We start from the raw sequence: 27663 nt of genomic DNA, 5'->3' as shown, positions 1-27663 counted from the left end.
TTACCTAGCTCTCAGGTACTGTGAGGCAAAAATGCATAGGGCTGAAAGCACATAGTCTTGTTAGACCTGGGTTTGAATCTTCACTCTCCAAACTTGGGGAATCACTAAACCTCTATTTTTTCATTTGCAAGAGAGAAAATAGTGCACTTTTTACGGGATTGTGATGAAGACTGAATGAGATAATCTGCTAAAGGATTTTGCAAACTAATTGGGCACAAAATAATCACTCCATAATGCGAGCTACTTGGTGCAAATGGTTAACACACTTGGCTGCTACCTGGAAGGCTGGAGGCTCAATTCTACCAGAGGTGCCTCAGAACAAAAGGCCAGGCAATCTACTTCTGAAAAGTCAACCATTGAAAACCCTACAGAGCCCAGTTCTACTCTGACACAAATGGGGTTGCCATGAGTCAGAATCAACTTGGCAGCAACTGGTTGGCTTTTATTACATTACATATGGCAGGAAGGAATTCTCATTTAAAAAGTCATGATTAAACCCTGAGGTAAATTTTATACCTTCTAAATTATATTTTAAAAATATTGATTAGGTTGGCTATAACTTATACATTCATACAAATCTGATGGCCAAGTAAAGAGCTGTACACTTCTGGTGGAAGTGAGGAAGGCAACAGAGTAGCAAGAGGCAATGGTGGGCACGCCTCTGACAACACTGATCCCATCTGGGAATTCATCCTATGGGAGTAAATCAATGGCTGCAAAAAGGCGTGCATACAGGACTTTAAGCCAATAGCCTAAAAACTCTGAAACAATATTTCTGGACACTTAAATGAAGGAAATGTTCTACTAAAACGACGGCTCATCAACCTGATGGAAAATTATGCAGCCGGTTTTCTACCCTATTATATACATCCAATAAATGCAAGGTGAATTCAACAGGAAAACTATTTAGAAACCTGGAAAATGTTTTTATGTTCAATGAAAAGGCAGAACATTCTGATAGATACCAGAAAGGTAACATGCAAAATCGAAACAGTTGAGTTAGGTGGGCAGGATTACTGGCTGTGGTTTAATGTTTTCTTTAACGTTGTATCATCTCATCAAAAATAAAAACAAAATGTGGCATATACCAGGTGGAGTTTATCCCCTTCGAGCCAATGGGTCCAGCCTCTGTTCTTCTTTTCTCCCTTCTGGACACAGGTGAGCCTGTCATTGTTCCAGGTAACCAAGCTCTGCACTAGAGAGGGGAAAATGTTGGTTTGCTCTGGCAGGACCCTCAAGTATTGCCAGTCAGGATGCCAGGTTAGTTTTCCAAAATTAAGAATCTAGACTGTTATGATGCCCAGTGAACACTACCCACCATTCTAATCAGGGGCACAATAGATGGACCCTGATAGAATGGGAGAAAAATGCAGAACAGAACCTTAAATTCCTAAAACAAATAAAAGAGGCCTACTGGACTGCTTGAGACTGAATGACTCCCCGAGCCTATTGCCCTTAAAAAGGTACTCTTCAAACCTTGAACTGAAACTAACCCAAGGTCACCTTGTACCTAAATAACAAATTGGCTAAAAAATAATGAATATCACCCTTAAGTACTGTGCTCCTTAAAAAACAAACAAACAAAAAAACCACCTATTAGAGATCAAATGGTCGATCATTACTTTAAAATAAAGATGAGAATGTAAGGGGGTTAGGAAACTGGATTAAAGGAAACAGAACAACCAGAAAGGAAATAATGAGAATATTCACACATGTGAAGAATGTAACTAATGTCACTGAACAACTTGTGTAGAAGTTGTTGAATGGGAACCTAAACTGCTGTGTAAACCTTCAGCAAAAACACAATAAAATATTATTTAAAAAAAAAAAAGTTTAGGCTGTCACTCTAATTTTTACCTTGCATTTTCTGTTACCCAGTCCTTTGTTATCTTCATCAAATTCTTCTCCAACTTTAAACTTAACAAGGTGGTTCTTTAGGCTGCTATGTGTGTGGATGATAAAAGAATCTCCATTTTGTTCAGTCACCTTCTGTGACTTCAACAACTGGGCAATCTTATAAGTGGCAAAATCAATACCTTAAAAATAATTTTTAAAACACAAAAATACTGTAAGATTCCAATGATATGACATTCTGGAAAAGGCAAAACTACAGAGACAGTAAAAAACAGATCAGTGGTTGCTGGGGGAAGAAGTAAGGGATGAATAAATAGGTGGAGCACAGGGCATTTTTAGGGCAGTGAAACTATTTTGTATGATACTGTAACGCGGGACATATGAAACTATGCATTTGTCAAACCCACAGGGCTGTAGAACTCAGAGAGTGATCTCTAACTTAAACTAGGGACTTTAGTTAATAATACTGTATCTACAGCTGCTCATCAATTGTAGCAAATGTACCATAAGGATGCAAGATGTTAATAACAGGGGAGAGAGCATGCAGGGAGGAGAGGGATAGGTGAACTCTGCACTTTCTGCATAATTTTTCTGTAAACTTAAAACTGCTCTAAAAAATAAAGTCTCTTTTAAGAAAAAAGGGCAACATTCACTTGAGATGCAAAAGCTAAGTTTTTTTTTTTTTTTTTTTTTAGTTTACAAAGCCAAGATAACTTTTTATTCCTAGAAGAGTGCCAATTTTAAGAAAAATTTTATTTTTAGGTGAAAGAGTACAGCGCAAATTAGTTTCTTATTCAATAATTTATACATAAATTGTTTTGTGACATTGGTTGTAATTTCCGCAATGTGTCAGCACCCTCCCCCTTTCCCTTTCCACCCTGGATTCTCCATGTCCATTCCTCCAGTTTTCCTGTCCCTTCTTGCCTTCTTGTCTCTCCTTTTAGGCAGGTGTTGCCCATTTGGTTTCTGATACTTGATTTAACTAAGAAGCACTTTCCTCATGTGTCTTACCCTTTGTTTTACAGGACTATCTAATCTTTGGCTGAAAAGTAGACTGCAGGAGTGGCTTCAGTTCTGAGTTAGCAGGATGTCCGGGGGCCACAGTCTCAGGGGTTCCTCCAGTCTTTGTCAAACCAGTAAGTCCGATCTCTTAAAAGCTAAGAATTTGGTAGCTGTCCTCAAAAATCATTATGTTTCATCACTAGTGTTTCTTCTACAACTTCAGTGTGATTTGCTACTGAAATCACGTCTATAGGGAAAGCCATCCAGGCAAACCTCTATCCTGATGGCTGGCTGAGAAGCTTGAACAGCTTTCAGGAAAGGGTCAGTAGACTGGCTGTGCCCTAGAGAATGGTTAAAACTAGGCATGGACAAGGTAATTCTCGGAATCCCCCAGAGGCTGACATGGGGATGGGGTGGGGACAGGCAGGGCTCAGGACTCCAACCCAGCTCAGTCAGAGCAGCTTTGCTTGTATCTGCATTGTGTATTTGCACTTCAAATTAAGACAGCATTTGGACTGTTTCTCAACCAAAACAAAGTAACCGGGAGGGAGGGGAAAGGGACAGTCATTGATTAGGGGACACTTTCTGTAAAGGGTGATGGAAAAAATTGGAAATGGATAGTGGTGATGGTTGCACAACACGAACACAATGTCGCTGAAATGTATGTGAAAAAAATACTGAAATGTCAAATGTTTCAAGATGTATATCCACAATTAAAACAAACAACCTGCTACAAACGCTGCAAATGATTCCTAAAAAACCCAAACCAAACCCAGTGCCCTCGAGTCGATTCTGACTCATAGCGACCCTATAGGACAGAGTAGAACCGCCCCATAGAGTTTCCAAGGAGCACCTGGTGGATTCGAACTGCCGACCCTTTGGTTAGCAGCTGTAGCTCTTAACCACTACGCCGCCAGGGTTTCCCATCCCCTTAAGGCACCACTAAATTAAGTAACAGTTTAGCTCAAAAGTAAAGATTGTCACCTTTGAGTGTTTTCTTCTTTAAAAAAAAAAATTGTTTATGTAAGTCCAAATGGAAAACAACTATTTTAAAGAATAGGTGAGAAGGTTAGGGGCAGGGTGTATAAGTGAATGAGAGTGAAACAACTAGAACAGAAATAATGAGAATGTTGACACAACGTGAACAATGTAACCAATCTGACTGATCATTACGTCTAGAAACTTAAATGGGATCGGGTTTTGCTGTGTATATTTTCACCAAAAATACAATAAAATATTAATTAATAAAATCAAACCACTGCAATCATGTACATACTATACATTTACAAGTCTTTTTTAAAAAGTCACACATGGGAACATGGAATGCTGAGATGATTAAGACTTTTGGAATTGTCAGGGGATCTGAATCCCAGTTCCGTTTAGTAGCTTTGTGACCTTGAACACATTATGTAGTTGGAGGTAAGGACCAATATTTTCGGTCGGATGGGCAGGTGACATTTCAGCCAAGCTCTGAAGGCGGTGAAGAAGTGAGCCATGCGGATTGCTGGGGAAAGAGTTTCAGGCAGAGATCACAGTGGACTCTGAAAAAGGGTGTGCTGGGGTGTTCCAGGAACCCCGAAGAGCCCGGGATGGCTAGAACAGAATGAAGAGGAAGGAGAGGAGTTAGGGATGAGATGTGGGGGGCAACATACAGAGCATTGGGCTTTAACTCAGAATAGGATGGAGTAAGATGGGAGGCAAAGGAGGGTTTAGAGCAGTGATATGATCTATGGAAGTCCTGGTGGTACAGTGGTTAACCACGCAGCTGCTAACCAAAAGGTCAGTGGCTCAAACCCACCAGTGGCTCCATAGGAGAAAGATGTGGCAGTCTGCTTCTGTAAAGATTTATAGCCTTGGAAACCCTATGGGACAGTTCTGCTTTGTCCTATAGGGTCACTATCAGCCGAAATTGACTCGGCAATGGTGTTTGGTTTTGGGACATGATCTAATTGGCAGACAGCCACAAGTCAGACGCTTGATCATCACTCTGGACGTCTCTTATGGTTTAAATGGTGCCCTCCAAGAAGATATGCTGAAGAGCTAACCTCTAGTACCTATGAAAATGACCTTGTTTGGAAATGTGGTTTTTGAAGAAGTTATCAGTTAACACGAGGTTGTAAGGGAGTAGGGGAGGTCATAATCCCATCTGAGTGGTGTCCTGTAAAAGACGACAGGAGACTTGGAGAGTTAGACAGAAGAAGACAGTTGTGTCTATAAGCCAAGGAATGCCCAGGGCTGGGACAGACAGGAAAGGATCTCCCCGAGAGAGACTTCAGAGAGAGCACGGCCCACTGACTCCTTGAATTCGGACTTCTAGCCTCCAGAACTGTGAGATAGTAAATTGCTATTATTTAAAACCACCCAGTTTGTTGCAGCATCCACAGAAATTCATATAACATTACCATGGACCGTAGGGGTGTGGTTCCTCATTTAAGGTTTGTCCCATTACGTGTAAAAAAAAAAAAAAAAAGTTCCAGGAATCCTCATTTCAGAGACTTTTGTGCTTCATTGCTGACAGTTTGGTCCTAGAATTGATCTCTGCTCCACGTGGTTGGCTAACAAATTCGATTCTACCTGACACAGTAAAGAGGAAACAGGCCTTGTGAGGCCAAACATGAGTGCCCTCATGGGGTCCACTAGTTCACCACCGTATACTGAATCGTCCTTAAGTAAGCTCCTGGCTTGTAGCCACTATCGTCCACAAAAACAAAAGTCCACAGCCGTTATAAAATCTCTGCCTTCCTGCTAGGGGGTGTGGGGATCTGTTTTGGTCCTGTGGCCAGTCAGGACTTGCCTCATTTTTAAGTCTTTCTAATAAAGTCCTTTGCTGCCACCTCTTTCTTTGATCTCTCGGCACCCTCCATTTTTGGAGGCAAATTTCACATTACTGTTCCATGCCTAGACAATTGGCAAGCCAGCCAGGAGACTGAGGAGTGAGAGTGAGGCCTCTGACAGGGAAATCCCAGGGTAGCCAGTGACCTCCACGTGGGGAGGTTTGGCCCATATGCTTGACGCATGTGGACTCCAATGTGAGTACAGGGACACCCAGAAAACACCAAGTGGCATAGCCCATTTGTGGACAGACATGTGCCTTCATAAGGGTGGAAAAGAAGCTAGGAGAAAGTAGTGGCTGTGGGATGGCTGCTGTTTGGGACAGTTTGGCTGGCCACTGAAGCCCAGCTAGCTGAGAAAGCACATGTAAGAGCTTTGTAGGAAGAATTACAGTTGGGAACGAATGTAAGGGAGTCGTGTGTGGCCACAACTGACATATTGAGCAGCCATGTTTGCAAATGGAATGAGCAACTAGAAATGCTCGCCTGCAGGTTTGTAAAGATGTGAGATTCAAGGGTTAGGGGAACAATCCCCTAGCCATTGCTCACAGCCTTCCAACAACGGAGCTGGAGATAGCTGGAGGGGCTAAGCAGATCCCTGGCACTGAGAACATACCTGTAATACCCAGCACAAAGCAAGAGTTAAAACAGCAGAAAAAGGGGTAAAAACCCTTCAAGATAACTTGTGTTGAGCAGTCTTGAAGAGACTATAGAGGCCCTCTGTGGAACTCTCTGATAACTGCCCTTGCCAAGATAAACAAGCAGTTGCAATAGTAAGGTGAAAACTAAAATAGGAGGGCCTGCCTCCAGGTTATTGGGCAACTGAGCTGAACCCACGCTTGCACTTGGTATGATGGAGGTGTGTCTTCACAAATGACTGAGGTCCCTACCAACTTTGCCCAGATCTTCTGACTTTCAGACGTAATTAAGACTGAAGATTAAGCCTAGATCACTCTGTCACCAGGGAGGACCGAGGGCCTTATGTTACAATTAAAGTTCAAGGAGGAAACGAAAAGAATTGTATGTCTTGCGTTTTTAGATACCAGTGCAGAAGTTACTATGATCTCTGTAACATCTGACACCAAAATGAGGAAAACTTTTGGGTCTGAGGTCATCATCATTGAGATCCTTGCCCAAACCTGACTATGGATAAGTCTCTTCCGGGGCCTTTTCAAGCCCCTATTTCATGTATTGATAATGTTGATGTATTAATGTACACATCCGTAAGCTTTCGCCTTCAAGCCCTGATGGGAATTGCTGCCATCAGGGCCATTTTTAGTGGAGCACACAGAAACTGTGATGTGGGCTATAGCTAATAGCCTGGCCATTCAATCTGGCCACTGACAACCATCAGACTGACAAACAGAGCAAGACTCTATGAGGATGAAACATCTGGACAAAAAAAATCAGTTCTACTCCTACTCAGCTTTTGTTACTTATGTGGACGGTCCACAGAAAGGCCCCTATGCTGAGAAGAGAAAACAACCAATTAGCAGACCAGTCTTGCCAACTGACTGCAGAGGCTGAAGCATCCTTTTCTCCAGAGCAAACCAACCACCTCCTGGAATTAAGAGAGGATGGCCCATGAAGATTCACACACCATCCTGGAATGCGCCTACATGTAGGGACTGCCACTGTCATCAGAAAATCCTGCACAGCATAGAAAAACTGACCTGTTTACAAGACCCTGCCAAGGCTAAAACCTGCCCAAGATTCCTGAGCCAAAGGGCCAGGGCGTTCTCAGCAGGTAAATTATATCCATCAGGGCCTCTTATCGTATATAGAGGATTCCACTGGAACCTTGAATGAACTCTTCATGATTTATGTCACCCCCAAGCCATAGAGGGGATTGAGCACTAGAATGAACAGGGTTATATAGCTGATAGGAGGGGACAAGACAACCCCAGCCTAAACTATACATCTCAGGCAAGCAGTCTAGGGCTTCAATGCAGCAGTTCCCTCCAAGGGGATTTCTCGTTTGTGTTGTATACTTAATCAAACTGTCTACTCTATAAAATGTGTTTCTTTTGTATACAACTGTTCCTAAAAAAAGACCTGGGTTCCCACAGAGGGCACTGCCTCAAGACTAGGACAGATAGCCTGCCTGGCTATACCGAGGCAACCCTCACCTCAAGTCCGATAGGATATAGGAGAGGGGAGGGGGGAGTTGTTAATGTTGTCTCTTTTTTCTTCCCAGATTACCTCAAAATGATGGATAGGTCCCTCATCCATGGATCCCAATAATACAGGCTTTTGCTAGAGCTACCAATCAGACCAACTTTTGGCTCTGTCAACATTTGAACTGAGATGATAAGTCATCTTCCCACCACTGTTCCAGCTGATCTTTCAACAAGGAGAACACCTCCTGAACCAAATGAATGTGTTACCTGGTATACTGAGGAGATCATGTGGTAAATAACTACGGTCAACTCCACTACTCATGGGAAATATTTTTTGAAGTGTAAAAGCTGCCTGTAGGAAGTGCTCCAACTTTAGAAGAAAATTTCTGTCTGTGTGTTAAAAGTGTAAACAACACAGGGCTAAATGGTTTGACTCTGTGAATGGTACTTTTAAGACTGAGTTTGATGTTACTCTGGACACGGAGAACCTACAGAATCTGACTGGTAGTCCAATATATCCTAAGCACTTTATCCCCACATATATGTCAATCATATCCTAAACTATGATTTCCTCTATCATTTATTTTTTCTGCCTTTAAGTTAAATGTATTAGATGTCTAGTATGTGCAAAACTAGATCAAGAGGCAGTTGTTAGAACAGAACAAGAAGATACTGCATGGTTCAAAGTCAGGGAAGGTGTGAGGAAGGGTTGTAATCCTTCACCATACTTATTCAGCCTGTATGCTGAGCAAATAATCTGACTATATGAAGAAGAAAGCAGGATCAGAATTGGAGGAAGACTCATTAACAGCCTGTATTATGCAGATGATACAACCTTGGTTGCTGAAAGTGAAGAGGAATTCAAGCACTTACTAACGAAGATCAAAGACCACAGACTTTAGTATGAATTACACCTCAACATAAAGAAAACAAAACTCCTCACAACTGGACCAACAAGCAACATCATGATAAATGGAGAAAAGATTGAAGTTGTTAAGGATTTCATTTTACGTGGATCCAGTATCAACACCCATGGAAGCAGCAGTCAAGAAATCAAAAGACACATTTTATTCGGCAAATTGGCTGCAAAAGACTTCTTTAAAGTGTTCAAAAACAAAGATGTCACCTTGAAGACTAAGGTGCGCTGACCCAAACCACGGTGTTTCCAATCGCCTCACATGCATGTGAAAGCTGGACAATGAATAAGGAAGACCGAAGAAGAATTGATGTCTTTGAATTGTGGTGCTGTCGTAGAATATTGAATATACCATGAACTGCCAAAAGAACGAAAAATCTGTCTTGGACGATGTACAACCAGAATGCTTCTTAGAAGCAAGGAGGGCGAGACTATGTTTCACATACTTTGGACATGCTATCAGGAGGTATCAGTTCCTAGAGAAGGACATCATGCTTGATAAAGTAGAAGGTCAGCAAAAAAGGTCAGCAAATGAGACGGCTTGACACAATGGCTGCAACGAGGGGCTCAAGCATAACAAGGATTGTGAGAATGGTGCAGAACAGGGCAGTGTTTCATCCTGTTGTACATAGGGTCGCTATGAGTTGGAACTGACTCAAAGGCACCTAGCAACAACAACAACATGTGCAAAACACTGGGTAGGGAAGGCTACCCCCTGCCCCCCCGCCCACTGGAATGGGAAATCTCAGAGAGCAGATACTTTGCTTCTTTATACATTTTTACCTCCGCCCCTAACACACCAAAACCAAAAACCAAACAAGTTGCCATAGATTCAATTCAGACTCATGGTGATACCATGTGTGTCAGAGTAGAAACTCCTTCATAGGGTTTTCAATGGCAGATTTTTTTGGAAGTAGATTGACAGCCCTTTCTTCCAAGGTACCTCTGCCTAACTAGAACCTTTTGGTTAGCAGACAAGGTCATTAACCATTTGTACCATCCAGGGACTCCCAGGAAGTGCCTAAAAGATATTCATTTATGAATATGAGCCAGAGAAGGTTCATGAAAGCTGTTGAAGTAACTTCACAGCAGGATACACTTTCAGAATACTGTAGCCTTACCTTACCTCTCTCCAGGCAAACACAATGTTTAAGTACCTTTTACTCTTGGGTGGAGAAGTGGAGAAATCAAAGTTGTAAGTAAATTAGCATTCTCTCCTATTCTAGCTGTCTTATGACTTTACACAATGAACTAAAATGTATTTTTTAAACAGCAGTTTATACCTCAGGTGAATAAAATTGGCTCTTGTAAGAAAAACCATATAGTCCCTGTCCTTAAGGAACTTCACAACAAAGGAGGAATGGGAACACAGAATAATCTAAATCTCCTAAAAAGGAGAATCTGCTCTAATTAAAAGAAAATTGGAAACAACCTTCTTGGTCTTGAAAGCACTTTGATTGTTCATATTCCGTGCTGTAAGTCCCTCCTATCTACTGATTTTAAAAAGAATCTGAATGTCTGACATTGTACAATTTACTAAGAGCCCTGTTTAGCTTAATATTGACTGGGACAAAGCTGTTTTCCACCGAAAGGGACAGATTTTTCTGGTTATACTTTCGTTCTATCCAACATAAAAAAAAGAACTTCCAGGTTTTTATTATAAGAGCCATCTTTATTCACACAAAATATAAACCTCTGTGTTTAAAAAACACATTATAGTTCATTGTGTAAAGTCATAAGGCAGCCAGAATAGGAGATAATGCTAATTCACAAAATGTGCTTACTAATCAACTCAAACAACTGAATTAAAAAGGAACTTTAAGTTTTTAAAAATCATTCTTCCATCTCTCTGGGCATTTTCCAAACTCTAAAAACCAGAGAGCAGCTTGAAGCTTTTGGGATGGTTGTTAAAATTTACAGTCTTCCTTCTGCAGAAGTTCACCACTGGCTTGAATCAAAGTGTTTCTGTAATTTCTATACCTAAATTGCTAGAAAAGGACATCAGGTTTGGTAAAGCAGAGGGTCAGCAAAAACGAGGGAAGCCCTCCGTGGGATGGATTGGCATAATAGCCACCACAGTGGACTCAAACATACCAGTAATCATCAAGATGGCCAGGACGGGGTGACGTCTCATTCTGTTATACATAAGGTCATCATGAGTCAGGGCCAACTTGATGGCAACTAACAACAACAAAACATAATGTGAAACTTCTTTACACTTCAATAGGAGAAACAAAGTTAATGTGAAAAATGTTCCCCTAGGAAATAGGGGGTATTGGATAAAGGGCAACGACTAGTAAGCAGGGTGAACTAGACCACTGCCTGAAAAACGAGACATTATGACAGGTTAAGTACGTCTGGGAGTCAGAGATACCTGGGTTAAGGTGTTGCTCCTTTGAAGGTTGTCTTTTTTCTGACTAGTTTTAGGAATCTTTTTGTCTGTTGCAGCTTCACTATGGTATGTATAGTAATAAATTTGTTTTTATTTCTTCTGTTTGAAGGAAACCCTGGTGGCGTAGTGGTTAAGTGCTACAGCTGCTAACCAAAAGGTCAGCAGTTCGAATCCACCAGGGCTCCTTGGAAACTCTACTGGGCAGTTCTACTCTGTCCTATAGGGTCGCTATGAATCGGAATCGACTCAACGGCAGTGAGTTTGTTTTTTGTTTTTTTTCTGTTTGAAATAAGTTGGGCTTCTTGAATATGTAGATTTCATCAGTTGAGGGAAATTCTTAGCTATTATTCCTTCAAATAGATAGGGTTGCAATGGTTGACAATTATTTTAAAACAAAGATGAGAACGTAAAGGGGCAGGGAAACTAAATTAATGGAAAGGGAGCAGCCGGAATGGAAATAAGACTGTTCATGAATTGTGAAGAATGTAACCAATGTCACTGAACAATTTGTGTAGAAATTGTTGAATGGGAACCTAAACTGCTGTGTAAACTTCCACCAAAAATAAAATAAAGTATTATTTAAATATATATATATAATATACACACACATACACATATGGTTGCTATGAGTCGGAATCGACTTGACAACAGATATTTCTTCAAATATTATCTTTCCCCATTTCTCTATCCTTGGGACTCCAATTAAACATTTTAGGCTTCACTATGTCTCTTACGCTCTCCTCTGCATTTTTCATGTTTTTGTTTCTTCTGATTTATACTCCAATTTACTAATTCCTTCTTCGGCTATGTCCGATCTGCTGTTAAATAAAACCTACCAAGTTCTTAACGTTGCTGCTGTTGTGTGCTGTCAATTTGATTCCAATTCATAGTGACCCTAGAGGAGAGTAGAACTGCCTTGTAAGGTTTCCTAGGCTGTAATCTTTATTGGAGGAGATCACCAGGTCTTTTTCCTGAGGAGCTGCCGAGTAGGTTTGAACCGCCAACCTTTTGACTAGCAGCTGAGAACTTAAATGTTCTGTCACAAGTGCCCTTCTTAATGTTGAGTATTGTTATTTTTCAATTTTAGAATTTCTATGTCTTGTTTTCAATTCTGCTGTTACTTTTTATAGATTTCAGTTCCCTGCCAAAATTTAAGTTCAGCATTGAGCTTCTTGAATCAGATAAGCATAAATTATTTACAGTCTATTTCTGATAATTTTAGTATCTGAAGAACCTGTTTCTGTTGTTTGTTGTTTCTGTTGATTCTTGCTCATGGGGTCTTATCTCCTTATGTGTCTTGTTAACTTTGATTGTTTATTGGGCATTGTATTTGAAAACTTATTTGTAGAAGGTAAACATCATCAGTAATAAGATATATTTATGTCATGAGCCCCTTGATATTTTGCACTGAGAAGAACACAGCATCACTTCAGTGGTTTTCTTGCAAAAAATGCATTACTGGGGGGGCGGAGCCAAGACGGCGGACTAGGCAGACGCTACCTCGGATCCCTCTTACAAAAAAGACACGGAAAAACAAGTGAATCGATCACATACATAACAATCTACGAACCCTGAACAACAAACACAGATTTAGAGACGGAGAATGAACTAATACAGGGAAGCAGCGATTGTTTCCAGAGCCTGGAGCCAGCGTACCAGTCAGGTATGGCACAAGCACAGAGAGTGGCTCCACCCCCCTGAACTAACCCCGGGAGGGGGACCAGCCGGTTCCACGGGCGGCGTGGGACGCAGCCGGTAGGAGAAGTCCCCGGGAGGCAGTGACTGGTCTTGGAGCACAAAGAGCAGCGTCCGAGCCGGGGAACCGTCCCGCAGGGATTTGGACTGGACGCAGGTACGGCATAAACACGGAGAGTTGCTCCACCCCCCTGAACTAACCCCGGGAAGGAGACCAGCCGGGTCGCGGGGGCGGCGTGGGACGCAGCCGGTAGGAGAAGTCCCCGGGAGGCAGCGACTGGTATTGGAGCGGGGAGAACAGCGTCCCAGCAGGGACACTCGGTCACGGCACAAGCACGGGGAGCTGCTCCACCCATCTGAACTAACCCCGGGAGGAGGCCCAACTGGTTCTCGGAGGCGGCAAGGCCACGTGGCTGGAGGGACGAGAAGTCCCAGGGAGGCAGCGACTGATTTTGGAGTCGAGAGTGCACCGTCCCAGTAGGGGAGCCTTGACGCTGGGCGTGGGGCTGGAAGCGGAGGATCTGACCGTGACTCCAGCGGGCCAGACCTCCCGGGGGCAATCTCCACACAGCCAGCACACATAGGCGACGCGCCCGCAGGAATCTCAGATGTAATAGTCATTCCAAGCAAGACAAGCAACTCTGGCTATATTCTGAGGTGCTACTCTCCTATCTCTCTGTTCCCTCCCCCACCCTCCCCAGGCGGCTTCATTAACATCTGAATAGCCTGAGCCAGAGGGAGAACTCTGATAGGGATCTGACTGCATTTTTTTTTAGCGGATTTTCTGGAAAAACTAGTTTCCCAGTGATGGCTCGGAGACAACAATCCATATCAAACCACTTAAAGAAGCAGACCATGACAGCTTCTCCAACCCCCCAAACAAAAGAATCAAAATCTTTCCCAAATGAAGATACAATCTTGGAATTATCAGATACAGAATATAAAAAACTAATTTACAGAATGCTTAATGATATCACAAATGAAATTAGGATAACTGCAGAAAAAGCCAAGGAACACACTGATAAAACTGTTGAAGAACTCAAAAAGATTATTCAAGAACATAGTGGAAAAATTAATAAGTTGCAAGAATCCATAGAGTGACAACACGTAGAAATCCAAAAGATTAACAATAAAATTACAGAATTAGACAACGCACTAGGAAGTCAGATGAGCAGACTCGAGCAATTAGAATGCAGACTGGGACATCTGGAGGACCAGGGAATCAACACCAAAATAGCTGAAAAAAAATCAGATAAAAGAATTTAAAAAAATGAAGAAACCCTAAGAATTATGTGGGACTTTATCAAGAAGGATAACCTGCGGGTGATTGGAGTCACAGAACAGGGAGGGGGGACAGAAAACACAGAGAAAATAGTTGAAGAACTCCTGACAGAACACTTCCCTGACATCATGAAAGACGAAAGGATATCTATGCAAGATGCTCATCGAACCCCATTTAAGATTGATCCAAAAAGAAAAACACCAAGACATATTATCATCAGACTCACCAAAACCAAAGATAAACAGAAAATTTTAAAAGCAGCCAGGGAGAAAAGAAAGGTTTCCTTCAAGGGAGAATCAATAAGAATATGTTCTGACTACTCAGCAGAAACCATGCAGGCAAGAAGGGAATGGGACGACATATACAGAACACTGAAGGAGAAAAACTGCCAGCCAAGGATCATATATCCAGCAAAACTCTCTCTGAAATATGAAGGCGAAATTAAGATATTTACAGACAAACACAAGTTTAGAGAATTTGCAAAAACCAAACCAAAGCTACAAGAAATACTAAAGGATATTGTTTGGTCAGAGAACCAATAATATCAGATATCAGCACAACACAAGGTCACAAAACAGAACGTCCTGATATCAACTCAAATAGGGAAATCACAAAAACAAATTAAGATTAATTAAAAAAAAAATACACATAACAGGGAATCATGGAAGTCAATAGGTAAAAGATCACAATAATCAAAAAGAGGGACTAAATACAGGAGGCATTGAACGGCCATATGAAGAGTGATACAAGGCGATATAAAACAATACAAGTTAGGTTTTTACTTAGAAAAATAGGGGTAAATAATAACGTAACCACAAAAAGGTATAACAACTCTATAACTCAAGATAAAAACCAAGAAAAACGTAACGACTCAACTAACATGAAGTCAAGCACTATGAAAATGAGGATCTCACAATTTACTAAGAAAAACGCCTCAGCACAAAAAAGTATGTGGAAAAATGAAATTGTCAACAACACACATAAAAAGGCATCAAAATGACAGCACTAAAAACTTATTTATCTATAATTACCCTGAATGTAAATGGACTAAATGCACCAATAAAGAGACAGAGAGTCACAGACTGGATAAAGAAACACGATCCATCTATATGCTGCCTACAAGAGACACACCTTAGACTTAGAGACACAAACAAACTAAAACTCAAAGGATGGAAAAAAGTATATCAAGCAAACAACAAGCAAAAAAGAAGAGGAGTAGCAATATTAATTTCTGACAAAATAGACTTTAGACTTAAATCCACCACAAAGGATAAAGAAGGACACTATATAATGATAAAAGGGACAATTGATCAGGAAGACATAACCATATTAAATATTTATGCACCCAATGACAGGGCTGCAAGATACATAAATCAAATTTTAACAGAATTGAAAAGCGAGACAGATACCTCCACAATTATAGTAGGAGACTTCAACACACCAGTTTCGGAGAAGGACAGGACATCCAGTAAGAAGCTCAACAGAGACACGGAAGATCTAATTACAACAATCAACCAACTTGACCTCATTGACTTATACAGAACTCTCCACCCAACTGCTGCAAAGTATACTTTTTTTTCTAGCGCACATGGAACATTCTCTAGAATAGACCACATATTAGGTCATAAAACAAACCTTTGCAGAGTCCAAAACATCGAAATATTACAAAGCATCTTCTCAGACCACAAGGCAATAAAACTAGAGATCAATAACAGAAAAACTAGGGAAAAGAAATCAAATACTTGGAAAATGAACAACACCCTTCTGAAAAAAGACTGGGTGATAGAAGACATTAAGGAGGGAATAAGGAAATTCATAGAAAGCAACGAGAATGAAAATATTTCCTATCAAAACCTCTGGGACACAGCAAAAGCAGTGCTCAGAGGCCAATTTATATCAATAAATGCACACATACAAAAAGAAGAAAGAGCCAAAAGCAGAGAACTGTCCCTACAACTGGAACAAATAGAAACTGAGCAACAAAAGAATCCATCAGGCACCAGAAGAAAACAAATAATGAAAATTAGAGCTGAACTAAATGAATTAGAGAACAGAAAAACAATTGAAAGAATTAACAAAGCCAAAAACTGGTTCTTTGAAAAAATTAACAAAATTGATAAACTATTGGCTAGACTGACAAAAGAAATACAGGAAGGGAAACAAATAACCCGAATAAGAAATGAGAAGGACCACATCACAACAGAACCAAATGAAATTAAAAGAATCATTTCAGATTATTATGAAAAATTGTACTCTAATAAATTTGAAAACCTAGAAGAAATGGATGAATTCCTGGAAAAACAATACCTACCTAAACTAACACATTCAGAAGTAGAACAACTAAATAGACCCATAACAAAAAAAGAGATTGAAACGGTAATCAAAAAACTCCCAACAAAAAAAAGCCCTGGCCCGGACGGCTTCACTGCAGAGTTCTACCAAACTTTCAGAGAAGAGTTAACACCACTACTACTAAAGGTATTCCAAAGCATAGAAAATGACGGAATACTACCCAACTCATTCTATGAAGCCACCATCTCCCTGATACCAAAACCAGGTAAAGACATTACAAAAAAAGAAAATTATAGACCTATATCCCTCATGAACATTGATGCAAAAATCCTCAACAAAATTCTGGCCAATAGAATCCAACAACACATCAGAAAAATAATTCACCCTGATCAAGTGGGATTTATACCAGGTATGCAAGGCTGGTTTAATATCAGAAAAACCATTAATGTAATCCATCACATAAATAAAACAAAAGACAAAAACCACATGATCTTATCAATTGATGCAGAAAAGGCATTTCACAAAGTCCAACACCCATTTATGATAAAAACTCTTACCAAAATAGAAATTGAAGGAAAATTCCTCAACATAATAAAGGGCATCTATGCAAAGCCAACAGCCAATATCACTCTAAATGGAGAGAACCTGAAAGCATTTCCCTTGAGAAGGGGAACCAGACAAGGATGCCCTTTATCACCGCTCTTATTCAACATCGTGTTGGAAGTCTTAGCCAGGGCAATTAGGCTAGACAAAGAAATAAAAGGTATCCGGATTGGCAAGGAAGAAGTAAAGTTATCACTATTTGCAGATGACATGATTATATACACAGAAAACCCGAAGGAATCCTCCAGAAAACTACTGAAACTAATAGAAGAGTTTGGCAGAGTCTCAGGTTATAAAATAAACATACAAAAATCACTTGGATTCCTCTACATCAACAAAAAGAACACCGAAGAGGAAATAACCAAATCAATACCATTCACAGTAGCCCCCAAGAAGATAAGATACTTAGGAATAAATCTTACCAAGGATGTAAAAGACCTATACAAAGAAAACTACAAAGCTCTACTACAAGAAATTCAAAAGGACATACTTAAGTGGAAAAACATACCCTGCTCATGGATAGGAAGACTTAACATAGTAAAAATGTCTATTCTACCAAAAGCCATCTATACATTTAACGCACTTCCGATCCAAATTCCAATGTCATATTTTAAGGGGATAGAGAAACAAATCACCAATTTCATATGGAAGGGAAAGAACCCCCGGATAAGCAAAGCACTACTGAAAAATAAGAAGGAAGTGGGAGGCCTCACCTTACCTGACTTCAGAACCTATTATATAGCCACAGTAGTCAAAACAGCCTGGTATTGGTACAACAACAGACACATAGACCAATGGAACAGAATTGAGAACCCAGACATAGATCCATCCATGTATGAGCAGCTGATATTTGACAAAGGACCAGTGTCAATTAACTGGGGAAAAGATAGCCTTTTTAACAAATGGTGCTGGCATAACTGGATATCCCTTTGCAAAAAAATGAAACAGGACCCATACCTCACACCATGCACAAAAACTAACTCCAAGTGGATCAAAGACCTAAACATAAAGACTAAAACGATAAAGATCATGGAAGAAAAAATTGGGACAACCCTAGGAGCCCTAACACAACGTATAAACAGAATACAAAACATTACCAAAAATGATGAACAGAAACCCGATAACTGGGAGCTCCTAAAAATCAAACACCTATGCTCATCTAAAGACTTCTCCAAAAGAGTAAAAAGACCACCTACAGACTGGGAAAGAATTTGCAGCTATGACATCTCCGACCAGCGCCTGATCTCTAAAATCTACATGATTCTGTCAAAACTCAACCACAAAAAGACAAACAACCCAATCAAGAAGTGGGCAAAGGATATGAACACACATTTCACTAAAGAAGATATTCAGGCAGCCAACAGATACATGAGAAAATGCTCTCGATCATTAGCCATTAGAGAAATGCAAATTAAAACTACAATGAGATTCCATCTCACACCAGCAAGGCTGGCATTAATCCAAAAAACACAAAATAATAAATGTTGGAGAGGCTGCGGAGAGATTGGAACTCTCATACACTGCTGGTGGGAATGTAAAATGGTACAACCACTTTGGAAATCTATCTGGTGTTATCTTAAACAGTTAGAAATAGAACTACCATACAACCCAGAAATCCCACTCCTAGGAATATACCCTAGAGATACAAGAGCCTTCATACAAACAGATACATGCACACCCATGTTTATTGCAGCTCTGTTTACAATAGCAAAAAGCTGGAAGCAACCAAGGTGTCCATCAACGGATGAATGGGTAAATAAATTGTGGTATATTCACACAATGGAATACTACGCATCGATAAAGAACAGTGACGAATCTCTGAAACATTTCATAACATGGAGGAACCTGGAAGGCATTATGCTGAGCGAAATTAGTCAGAGGCAAAAGGACAAATATTGTATAAGACCACTATTATAAGATCTTGAGAAATAGTAAACCTGAGAAGAACACATACTTTTGTGGTTACGAGGGGGGGAGGGAGGGAGGGAGGGAGGGAGAGGGTTTTTTATTGATTAATCAGTAGATAAGAACTGCTTTAGGTGAAGGGAAAGACAACACTCAATACATGGGAGGTCAGCTCAATTGGACTGGACCAAAAACAAAGAAGTTTCCGGGATAAAATGAATGTTTCAAAGGTCAGCGGAGCAAGTGCGGGGGTCTGGGGAACACGGTTTGCGGGGACTTCTAAGTTAATTGGCAAAATAATTCTATTATGAAATCATTCTGCATCCCACTTTGAAATGTGGCGTCTGGGGTCTTAAATGCTAACAAGCGGCCATCTAAGATGCAGCAATTGGTCTCAACCCACCTGGAGCAAAGGAAAATGAAGAACACCAAGGCCACACGACAACTAAGAGCCCAAGAGACAGAAAGGGCCACATGAGCCAGAGACCTACATCATCCTGAGACCAGAAGAACTAGTTGGTGCCCGGCCACAATCGATGACTGCCCTGACAGGGAGCACAGCAGAGGACCCCTGAGGGAGCAGGAGATCAGTGGGATACAGACCCCAAATTCTCATAAAAAGACCAAACTTAATGGTCTGACTGAGACTAGAGGAATCCCGGCGGCCATGCTCCCCAGACCTTCTGTTGGCACAGGACAGGAACCATCCCCGAAGACAACTCATCAGACATGAAAGGGACTGGTCAGTGGGTGGGAGAGAGACGCTGATGAAGAGTGAGCTAATTATATCAGGTGGACACTTGAGATTGTGTTGGCAACTCTTGTCTGGAGGGGGGATGGGAGGATAGAGAGAGAGGGAAGCCGGCAAAATTGTCAAGAAAGGAGAGACTGAAAGGGCTGACTCAAGAGGGGGAGAGCAAGTGGGAGTAGGGAGTGAGATGTATGTAAACTTATATGTGACAGACTGATTGGATTTGTAAACGTTCACTTGAAGCTTAATAAAAGTTATTAAAAAAAAAAAAATGCATTACCTCATTCCAATCATGAGAAAACATCAATCTCAATTGAGGGACTTTTAACAAAATAACTAGTTAATACTCTTCAAAACCATCAAGGTCATGAAAGAAAAGGGAAGACTTGGGATTTTTGCAGACGGATGGACACTAAAGAGAAATAAAAACTAAGTGCAATGTGGAATCCTGGATAGGATCCTGGAACAGAAAAGGGCCATTGGTGGAAAACTGGTGTAATTTGGGTAAGGCCTTAATTTAATTAACATATTGTATCAATGCTAATTTCTGTGTTTTGCTACTTTTACTGTGGTTACATAAGGTGTTGACATTAAGAGTAGCTGGGTGAAGGATAAAGAAAAACTCCATTCTAATTTTGTACCTTTTCTGTAAGTCTAAAATTAGTTCAAAATAAAACGTTAAAAAATTTTTTTAAGTTATTTGTAAAAATAATTGAAGGCCTTGGATTATGTCCTCTTCCTCCAAAAAGAATTTTTTAAAAATTGGTTTCCCCACTTGCCTAGGGGCACTTGCTATCTGAAAGCAACTTAATTCAAGTTCAGGTCTTCAGATTTTACTTGTCCACCAAGATGACTCAAAGCCAAGCTACAGTCTGTTCAAGAGTCATTTACTTCCTATTCAACCTTACTCCTCAGGTGCAGCATTTCAAGAGTGCAGCCCAAAGTAGGGCATTTACAGGTTTCTACCCTTGGCAGGGGACACCTGGTGGCACAGCAGTTAAAGTGCTTGGCTGCTAACCAAAAAGTTGGTGGTTTAAACCCACCAGCTGCTTCGTGGGAGTAGTCTGCTTACAGTCTTAGAAACCCTATGAGGAATTTTTACTCTGTCCTATAGGGTCGCTAGGAGTTGAAATCAACTCAACTGGAAGTGTTTTTTTTTTTTTCTTTCTCTCTCACGCTGGTGGCACAGTTGTTAAGTGCTTGACTGCTAACTGAAATGTCGGTGGTTCAAATCCCCTAGCCGCTCCACAGGAGAAAGATGTGGCAGTCTGCTTCTGTAAAGATTTCAGCCCTGGAAATCATATTTGTTACTGGAATAAGGTTCTTGCCTCTCACTGGTCAAAAATGAGCAGGTAAGGCACGTAGTTTTCCACACGAGCAAAGCTTTATTGAAGAGGCTTGCAAGCGGAGACTAAGAGGGCCTAGAACAACGCTTACCCTCATCTCACAGAACAAAAGATAGGCCGGAGTTTTTAAAAGTTCTTGGGCAAGAAAAGATTCATGTTTATTCATAGGCACAGGCAGGGATATGTTAACTAATGGTCGTGGGCAGTAGCTTTCCAAGATGGCTCCTGTCCTGGAGGCCTCTAGGATTCGTAGCAGGACTTGTTATGGGGTGTCATGCCTATGCAGTCTCCCGCTCTCCAGGTTCAATTCCCTGGCTGGGGCTGTAGCCCCTCACTGCCCCTGGTGGAAAGTCACACAACGGTCACAGGTGGATGGTCTGCGCAGGTCCCTGGCCCTGGTTTTCTCCAGCTGCTTCTGAAAGACAACTTTAAAGAAGTTTGCAGCTATCTTTAGATACCCTGCCCCATTGTTCTGGGGAATGGCTTTGTTTCTGTGCCCTGGCCCATTTCTTGTTACTTTGTTTGCAGATTTGGGGACCCCTCTGTTCCTTGTCTTACTAAGTCTCTAGGTTCCACACTCAACCCCCTATTACTTCCCTTATAGTAGTCTATTTCTCTTACACTTGCTTCTCCCCTAACCACACCAGTCTCTTCACTATTTCTCAAACAGGCACCCTCTGATCTCAGGGCCTTTGCTCCCTGTCTTATATGGGGCAGTTCTACTCTGTCCTATAGGGTTACTATGAGTCAAAATCGACTCAGTGGCAATGGGTACACTTGGCAGACGCAGGACTCCAAAATTTTTCCCCTTAATCTCGGGAAACTCCCAAAGTCCCGGTTTAGCTTCACAAACATCATGAAAATAAAAGCCATCCTAAGTCTGGGTGCACTTCTTTGGATTCTCATTCTTTCCCAGACCTTGTTAATTCTTTATTATTTTGTAAGCTCTCTGATGTCCCCTAAGAAGTTCTTTTTAAAACGTATTTAGTCTAGTTTTATTTAGCTGTCTTCAACAGAAGGGTTATATAAATGAATTAGTTTGTCACTAGCACAAGCAAGGTCCTTATGAAAGGTCTGAACATTTCTGCTTAAGTTGGCGTTAGAATATTTTAAGTAGGAACAAAATAGTTTACAGTATTTTCAATTTTGCCAGTTGTCCCACTGAGGACTTGATATATCAAAGAGCAAGGCTTCTTAAACTTTAATTTGCATTGGAATCACCTGAGGACCTGGCTAAAATGCAGAATACCTTTCAACAGATCTGCGGGGGAGGGGTGGGCAGGAGAGTCTGCATTTCTAAAATGCTCCTGCTTGATGTTGATGCTGTGGGTCCTTGTGTAACAAGACCCCAGACTCCTCTGGTCCCAAGCCCTTTACTTTTTACTTGGGGAAAATGGATTGTCCCTGGAGTCTATGTTCATTACACCTGGAAGGCAGGAGAGGGTGTTTCCCACACAGCAATGTGTGTCAATTATTTAATTCCATCTTGTTGGGAACTGGCAGTAGGTTTAAAAAAAAAAAAAAGGTTTTAAGGCTTATTTCAACGACTGTATAAAATGCTAGGAGATCCCTTGGTTTGTAATTTGAGCACTCTTTTTTTTTTTTTTAAATACCAGATCTGGTCCAATCACCTCATTTAACAATGAGGGACACTGGAGGAACTCAGAAGTGACTTCGATTATACTAGCAACAATCAGATCGCTAGCTAATCACCCAGGTTACCAGCTTAGTGCTCTGTTATAGTCTCTCTATTCCAGAAATCCTTAGCACATCTATATTTCTTTTGGAAAACAGACTGTAAATAAGAATAAATGAGTTATCTGGATGCAGTATCTTTCTGGAATTTGAGCCAAAAGTAAGAATGGCAATTGCAAGGCAAGATGTTGATTCAATACTATGTGGTTAAATCCTTTGTGAAATGAGTTGAATAATAAATATAAATAACGTAAATGAATAGTTTCTGTTAGCCTCCAGGATCTAATACAATGACAGATAATACATGGCAACAATGGATAAGCCTTTACTGAAATCATGAAAACAGTATCAAACACAAGGCACAACCATTGGTCTCTATTTGCCTGGAGCAACAGAGGAAGAAAGAGAGTCAGGAATAGCCAAAAAACCCACTGCCCTAGAGTCAGTTCCAACTCATAGCAACCCCATAGGGTTTCCAAGGCTGTAAATCTCAATGAAAACGGACTGCCGCCTCTTTCTCTCCAGGAGACGCTGGTGGTTTTGAAACAGCCATCCTTTCAGTTAGCAGCCTGATCACTTTAACCTTTGTGCCACCAGAGCTCCATAGAGTCAGGAATAGGAGGAGGAAATGGAATGTGTGGCTAATTGCCTCCAGGAACAACTGCCCTCCTCTGCTATGAGACCAGAAGAAATGGATGGTGCCCGGCTACCATTACTGAACATTTTGACCAAAGATTATATAGAAGAATCCCAGTCAAGGGGGGGAAATACAGAACATAATTTAAAATTCTCATGGACTCCAGACTTTGTGAAGTCATTAAAAGCTATGGAAATTGCTAAAAAGGAACCCCTGAAACTATTGCCCTGAGATAATCTTTAAACCATAAACCAAAAATATCCCTGAAGTCTTCTTAAAATCAAACAATGGTTTACCTTAACTAGTAAAGAATGTTTGCTTTGAGCATTGTGCTTTTTCAAGAACTATCTATATAGGATCAAATTGGCAACAGCAACTCGAAAAATTAGATAGGAAACTCAGGACTGTGAGTTTATATTAATGAAGGAGGAACAACTCAGAAAAGGAGGGCGAGAAAAAAGTATCGAACAAGGCATCATAGCAGAGCATACAAACAAGCAAGACAGTGTTGAGGAGAGAGGAAGGATTCCACTAATACTTATATGAAAAACGCTAGTTACAACACTCAGAAGTCTGCTTTTTCCATGTTAGGCCAGCCATCCAATGACAGACTCAGCACAAGATGTATTCCCACGCTTGAAATGTTGGCTCCGATTCCATTCCCTTTTAACTAGCCCTTCTCCAAAAGGTTTTCATCAAAAGCCATGGAAACTGCTAAAAAGGAACACACAAGGCAGAGTTCAAAGCCACCATCTGATATCTAATCTACCCTCTCTATGAATCCCTGGGGGGTGCAAAGAGTTAATGCACTTGGCTGCTAACCAAAAGTTTAGAGGTTGAGTCCACTCGGAGGTGACTTGGAAGAAAGGCCTGGCAATCTACTTCTGGAAAAAATCAGCCATTGAAAACCTTACGGTAAATTGTTGAGATGGCACTATGTTTTCTTATGTATATTTTCACTGCAATAAAATACAAAAAAGAAAGAAAGAAAACCCTATGGAGCACAGTTCTACTTGACACATGTGGGGTTGGCCTGGTTACTGGTAACCCTCTGTACAAGTAGCCAGATACTAGCAACAGAATACAGGGAAGAAAGCTATAAGGCCACATGTCACCATTGATTTGGGGGTGGAGATAAAAGTAAAATATCAGGACGTTTGCCTTTAGGAAAATAAGTTTTAGTTACCTCTTTTAAAAAAAAAATTTTTTTTTTTTTTTTTTTTTTTTAGAGAAGAGATGAGGTGTGTCAGTCAGTCAGGTTAGCTTGAGAAGCTTGAGGCTTTGCTGCTTAGTGGGTTTGTGTGAGAATGGGCTCAGAGATCTTAAAAAACGAATACTGGATCTCCTCCTCCCCCTTCAATTTAAGATGGGGAAACCGAGGCCCAGGACCAGATAATGAGGTCAGGCAGAGCGAGAGCAGTCCCCAGGCCTCCATACTCCCGGTCTGACTTGTCACACGGCAGTTGTGGGTCATTTGTCAAAAATGCTGTGGAACAGTGTCATATAGGGGAAAGTGTCTGGCACAACAGTGGGGTGCTGAAATCCACCGAATCTGAAGAAGGAGAGTAAGGGTGGGACAAACTGGGAATCAGTACACAAGAGAGCTGTTCTGCCACTGCAGCAAGAGACCAATTCAATGATTCCTTTATAAAGCATGAAACTGTGGTGGCGTAGTGGTTAGGTGCTAGGCTGCTAACCAAAAGGTTGCCAGTTCAAATCCACCAGGTGCTCCTTGGAAACTCTGTGGGGGCAGTTCCACTCTGTCCTATAGGGTTGATAAGAGTTGAAAAAGACTTGATGGCAATGAGTTTGGTGTTTTTGTTTTTTGTACAGCAGGAACATGGATCAGACCCCCGCCTCAGCTCCAACATGCACACACACACACACACACACACACACACTTAGTTCCCTTCCCTACTCTAGGGTGAGGGGGTGAGGGTCTGCAATATGCCAACATCTCAGGCACCAACCGGCCCGCGCATCTCAGGCACCAACCGGCCAGCCTCTGGCGGGCAATGCAACCGGGGCAGCTGGAGACGGGCCTCCAGAGGTCTGGGTTTATTTCCCTCGACAGCAAAAAATCAAACCAAACCCGTTGCAGTAGAGTCAATTCTGACTCATAGTGACCCTATAGGACAGAGTAGAACTTGTCCCCATAGAGTTTCCAAGGAGCGCCTGGTGGATTCGAACTGCTGACATTTTGGTTAGCAGCCATAGCACTTAACCTCTAAGCCACTAGGGTTTCCCTTGACGGAAAGGGAAGACAGAAAACCTCTAACGATTTAAAACGGCGGCTCTCTAGCGGGCTCCAGCCTCACCCAGAGGGCCCGTTCTTGGCCCTGCACCCAAAGCTCCGGACTCCCGAGGCCAGGTGGGGCCCGGGATCTGCATTTCTGAGGGGCTCCCAGGTGATGCGGCCGCTGCCAACCCGGGACCTCACTAAGCGTCCCTGGACTGAGAAAATTCAGAGCCGGCTCTCAGAGCCGCGAGCTGCGGGAGGCTGTGGGTGTAGGTCGCCGGGTGGGGGGGCGCTTAGGGCCTGGGAGCCCCCCACCCACGGCCGGACCCTCCTCCCCCTCCCCCAGTCTCTCCACAAAGCTGTCGCGTCGCCGGCACCTCCGCCTCCTTCAGAGACCGCGGGGACACTCGAGAGCTTTGGCCTAGTGGCGGGTAGAGACTGATGGGCCCAGGAAGGATGTGCGGACAGACCACGGACAGGCCGACGGACGACCTCCCCAGCCCCGGCCCCCAGGAGGGCGACCAGAGCCCGCAGCCCCTCGCGGTACCTACTTGGCCCGGGCTCTCCTGCCGACCTAGGGCCAGCATGTAGCCCTCGAAGTTGTCGTTGCTGAGCAGGTTCCAGGTGCCTCTGAAGTCGGCGGGCCTGGTGGGTCTGGAGGCGACGCGGGCCGGTGACAGCGGGGACTGGGCCCCTATATGTGGCCCGGGGCGGGCTGGGGGGCGGGACCGTGAGCGGGGCCAGAAGGCCCGAGAGGAGTGGGAGGTACTGCCAAGGAACACCCCTTCCTCCTGATGAAGACTTTATCAGTAATAAAGGTGCCGTTTTGGTTCTCTATTTGTTGCTTTTTTTTTTTTTTTTTTTGTCTTATTTTGTAGTTGATTTAGAACTTGGACAGGGAAGTACTTGGGATCTCTTAAAAAACCTCCAAGAGTCCTCTCCTCTGAACAGCCTTCTAATGTACACTTACTCTGCATCACATCTCTGCTAGCTTTCTTCATAATTATCATAAACCCTAATTTTTTTTTAAACCTGTTTGTTGATGTCTTTCTCATTAGAATGTAAGCTTGAAGCACAGGGACCATGTTCATATCATTCACCATTACAGTATCCCAAGGATCTAGAACACTGCCTGGCAAGGGGTAGGTGCTCCATAAATGTTTGTGGGATGACTGAATGAATGAATATGACCTTTTCCAAAGGAGAAATGCCATTTTACTGAGTGTCATCACCTTGTCCAGAATGAGGTTGTTGGTTCTTGTAACCACAAACATTGATTTTTTTCAGTGGAATTTGACAGGCTAATATAAAATTCTGGAATTAGAACATTCCTTGTCATTGAAGGGACATATAACTACGAACTCTGACCAGATTTGTGGAGCATGAGAGCTGTTTACATCCCAAGTGGCTAAGGGAACAGGACAGGGAGAAATCCCATTTACTTCCTATCCCTAAAATCTTATTGTTCTAAAACTTGGCCTGAAAATGAAGTTCACAGAAATAACTGATAACCTTTTTAAGATTTGTGTTTGTCAGCATGGCTTTTGGCCAGCTTGGGCAAGGGCCATCTAGTCTGGATGGGATTGAATAGCAGTTGAAGTGGACATAGATTGGATTTGCCCAGAGTGAGCAGTCATTTTCTCCTCTGCAATCATTAAATCTTTCTTCTAGACAAGGACTGTCATGGATTGAATTATGTCCCCCCAAAACTGTGTGTATCAATTTCGTTAGGCCGTGATTCCCAGTATTCTGTGGTTGTCCTCCATTCTGTGACCATAATTTTATGTTAAGAGGATTAGGGTGGGATTGTTATACCACCCTTACTCAGATCACCTTCCTGATCCAATGTAGAGGGAGTTTCTCTGGGATGTGGCCTGCACCACCTTTTATCTCTCAAGAGGAAAGGGAAGCAAGCAGAGAGTGGGGGACCTCATACCACCAAAAAAGCCGCACCGGGAGTAGAGCGTGTCCTTTGGACCCGGGGTCCCTCGACCAGGGGAAGATTGAGGACAAGGACCTTCCTTCAGAGCTGACAGAGAAAGAAAGCCTTCCCCTGGAGCCAACGCCCTGAATTTGGACTTTTAGCCTACTTTACTGTGAGGA

At 42.0% G+C, this 27663-nt stretch overlaps 1 protein-coding gene across 1 annotated transcript; it reads right to left on the bottom strand.

Moving 5' to 3' along the window:
• Positions 1-942: 942 nt before the first annotated feature.
• Positions 943-26561, bottom strand: RBP7 (retinol binding protein 7). Its single transcript, XM_064279925.1, has 4 exons — positions 26531-26561; positions 25880-26275; positions 1858-2036; positions 943-1190 (listed from the first exon to the last, which is right to left on the bottom strand). Exons 1-4 carry the CDS (start codon positions 26559-26561, stop codon positions 1059-1061), a joined length of 738 nt encoding a protein of 245 aa, XP_064135995.1. The 3' UTR covers positions 943-1058.
• Positions 26562-27663: the final 1102 nt, after the last annotated feature.

Source organism: Loxodonta africana, chromosome 3, assembly GCF_030014295.1.
Source record: "Loxodonta africana isolate mLoxAfr1 chromosome 3, mLoxAfr1.hap2, whole genome shotgun sequence".
NCBI classification, from domain to species: Eukaryota; Metazoa; Chordata; class Mammalia; order Proboscidea; family Elephantidae; genus Loxodonta; species Loxodonta africana.
The sequence above is the reverse complement of the archived record's forward strand: the minus strand, read 5'-3'. Positions and strand labels throughout refer to the sequence as shown.

Excerpts from the sequence above, each read along its gene's own strand:
- RBP7 (XM_064279925.1), bottom strand. The coding sequence starts at position 26,561 with ATGAAGAAAGCTAGCAGAGATGTGATGCAGA. Across the intron at positions 26,276-26,530 it reads TAGCAGAGATGTGATGCAGA|CCCGCCCCGGGCCACATATA; the intron begins GTAAGTGTACAT and ends CCCGCCCCCCAG. Across the intron at positions 1,191-1,857 it reads TGGGTAACAGAAAATGCAAG|AGCTTGGTTACCTGGAACAA; the intron begins GTAAAAATTAGA and ends TCTCTAGTGCAG.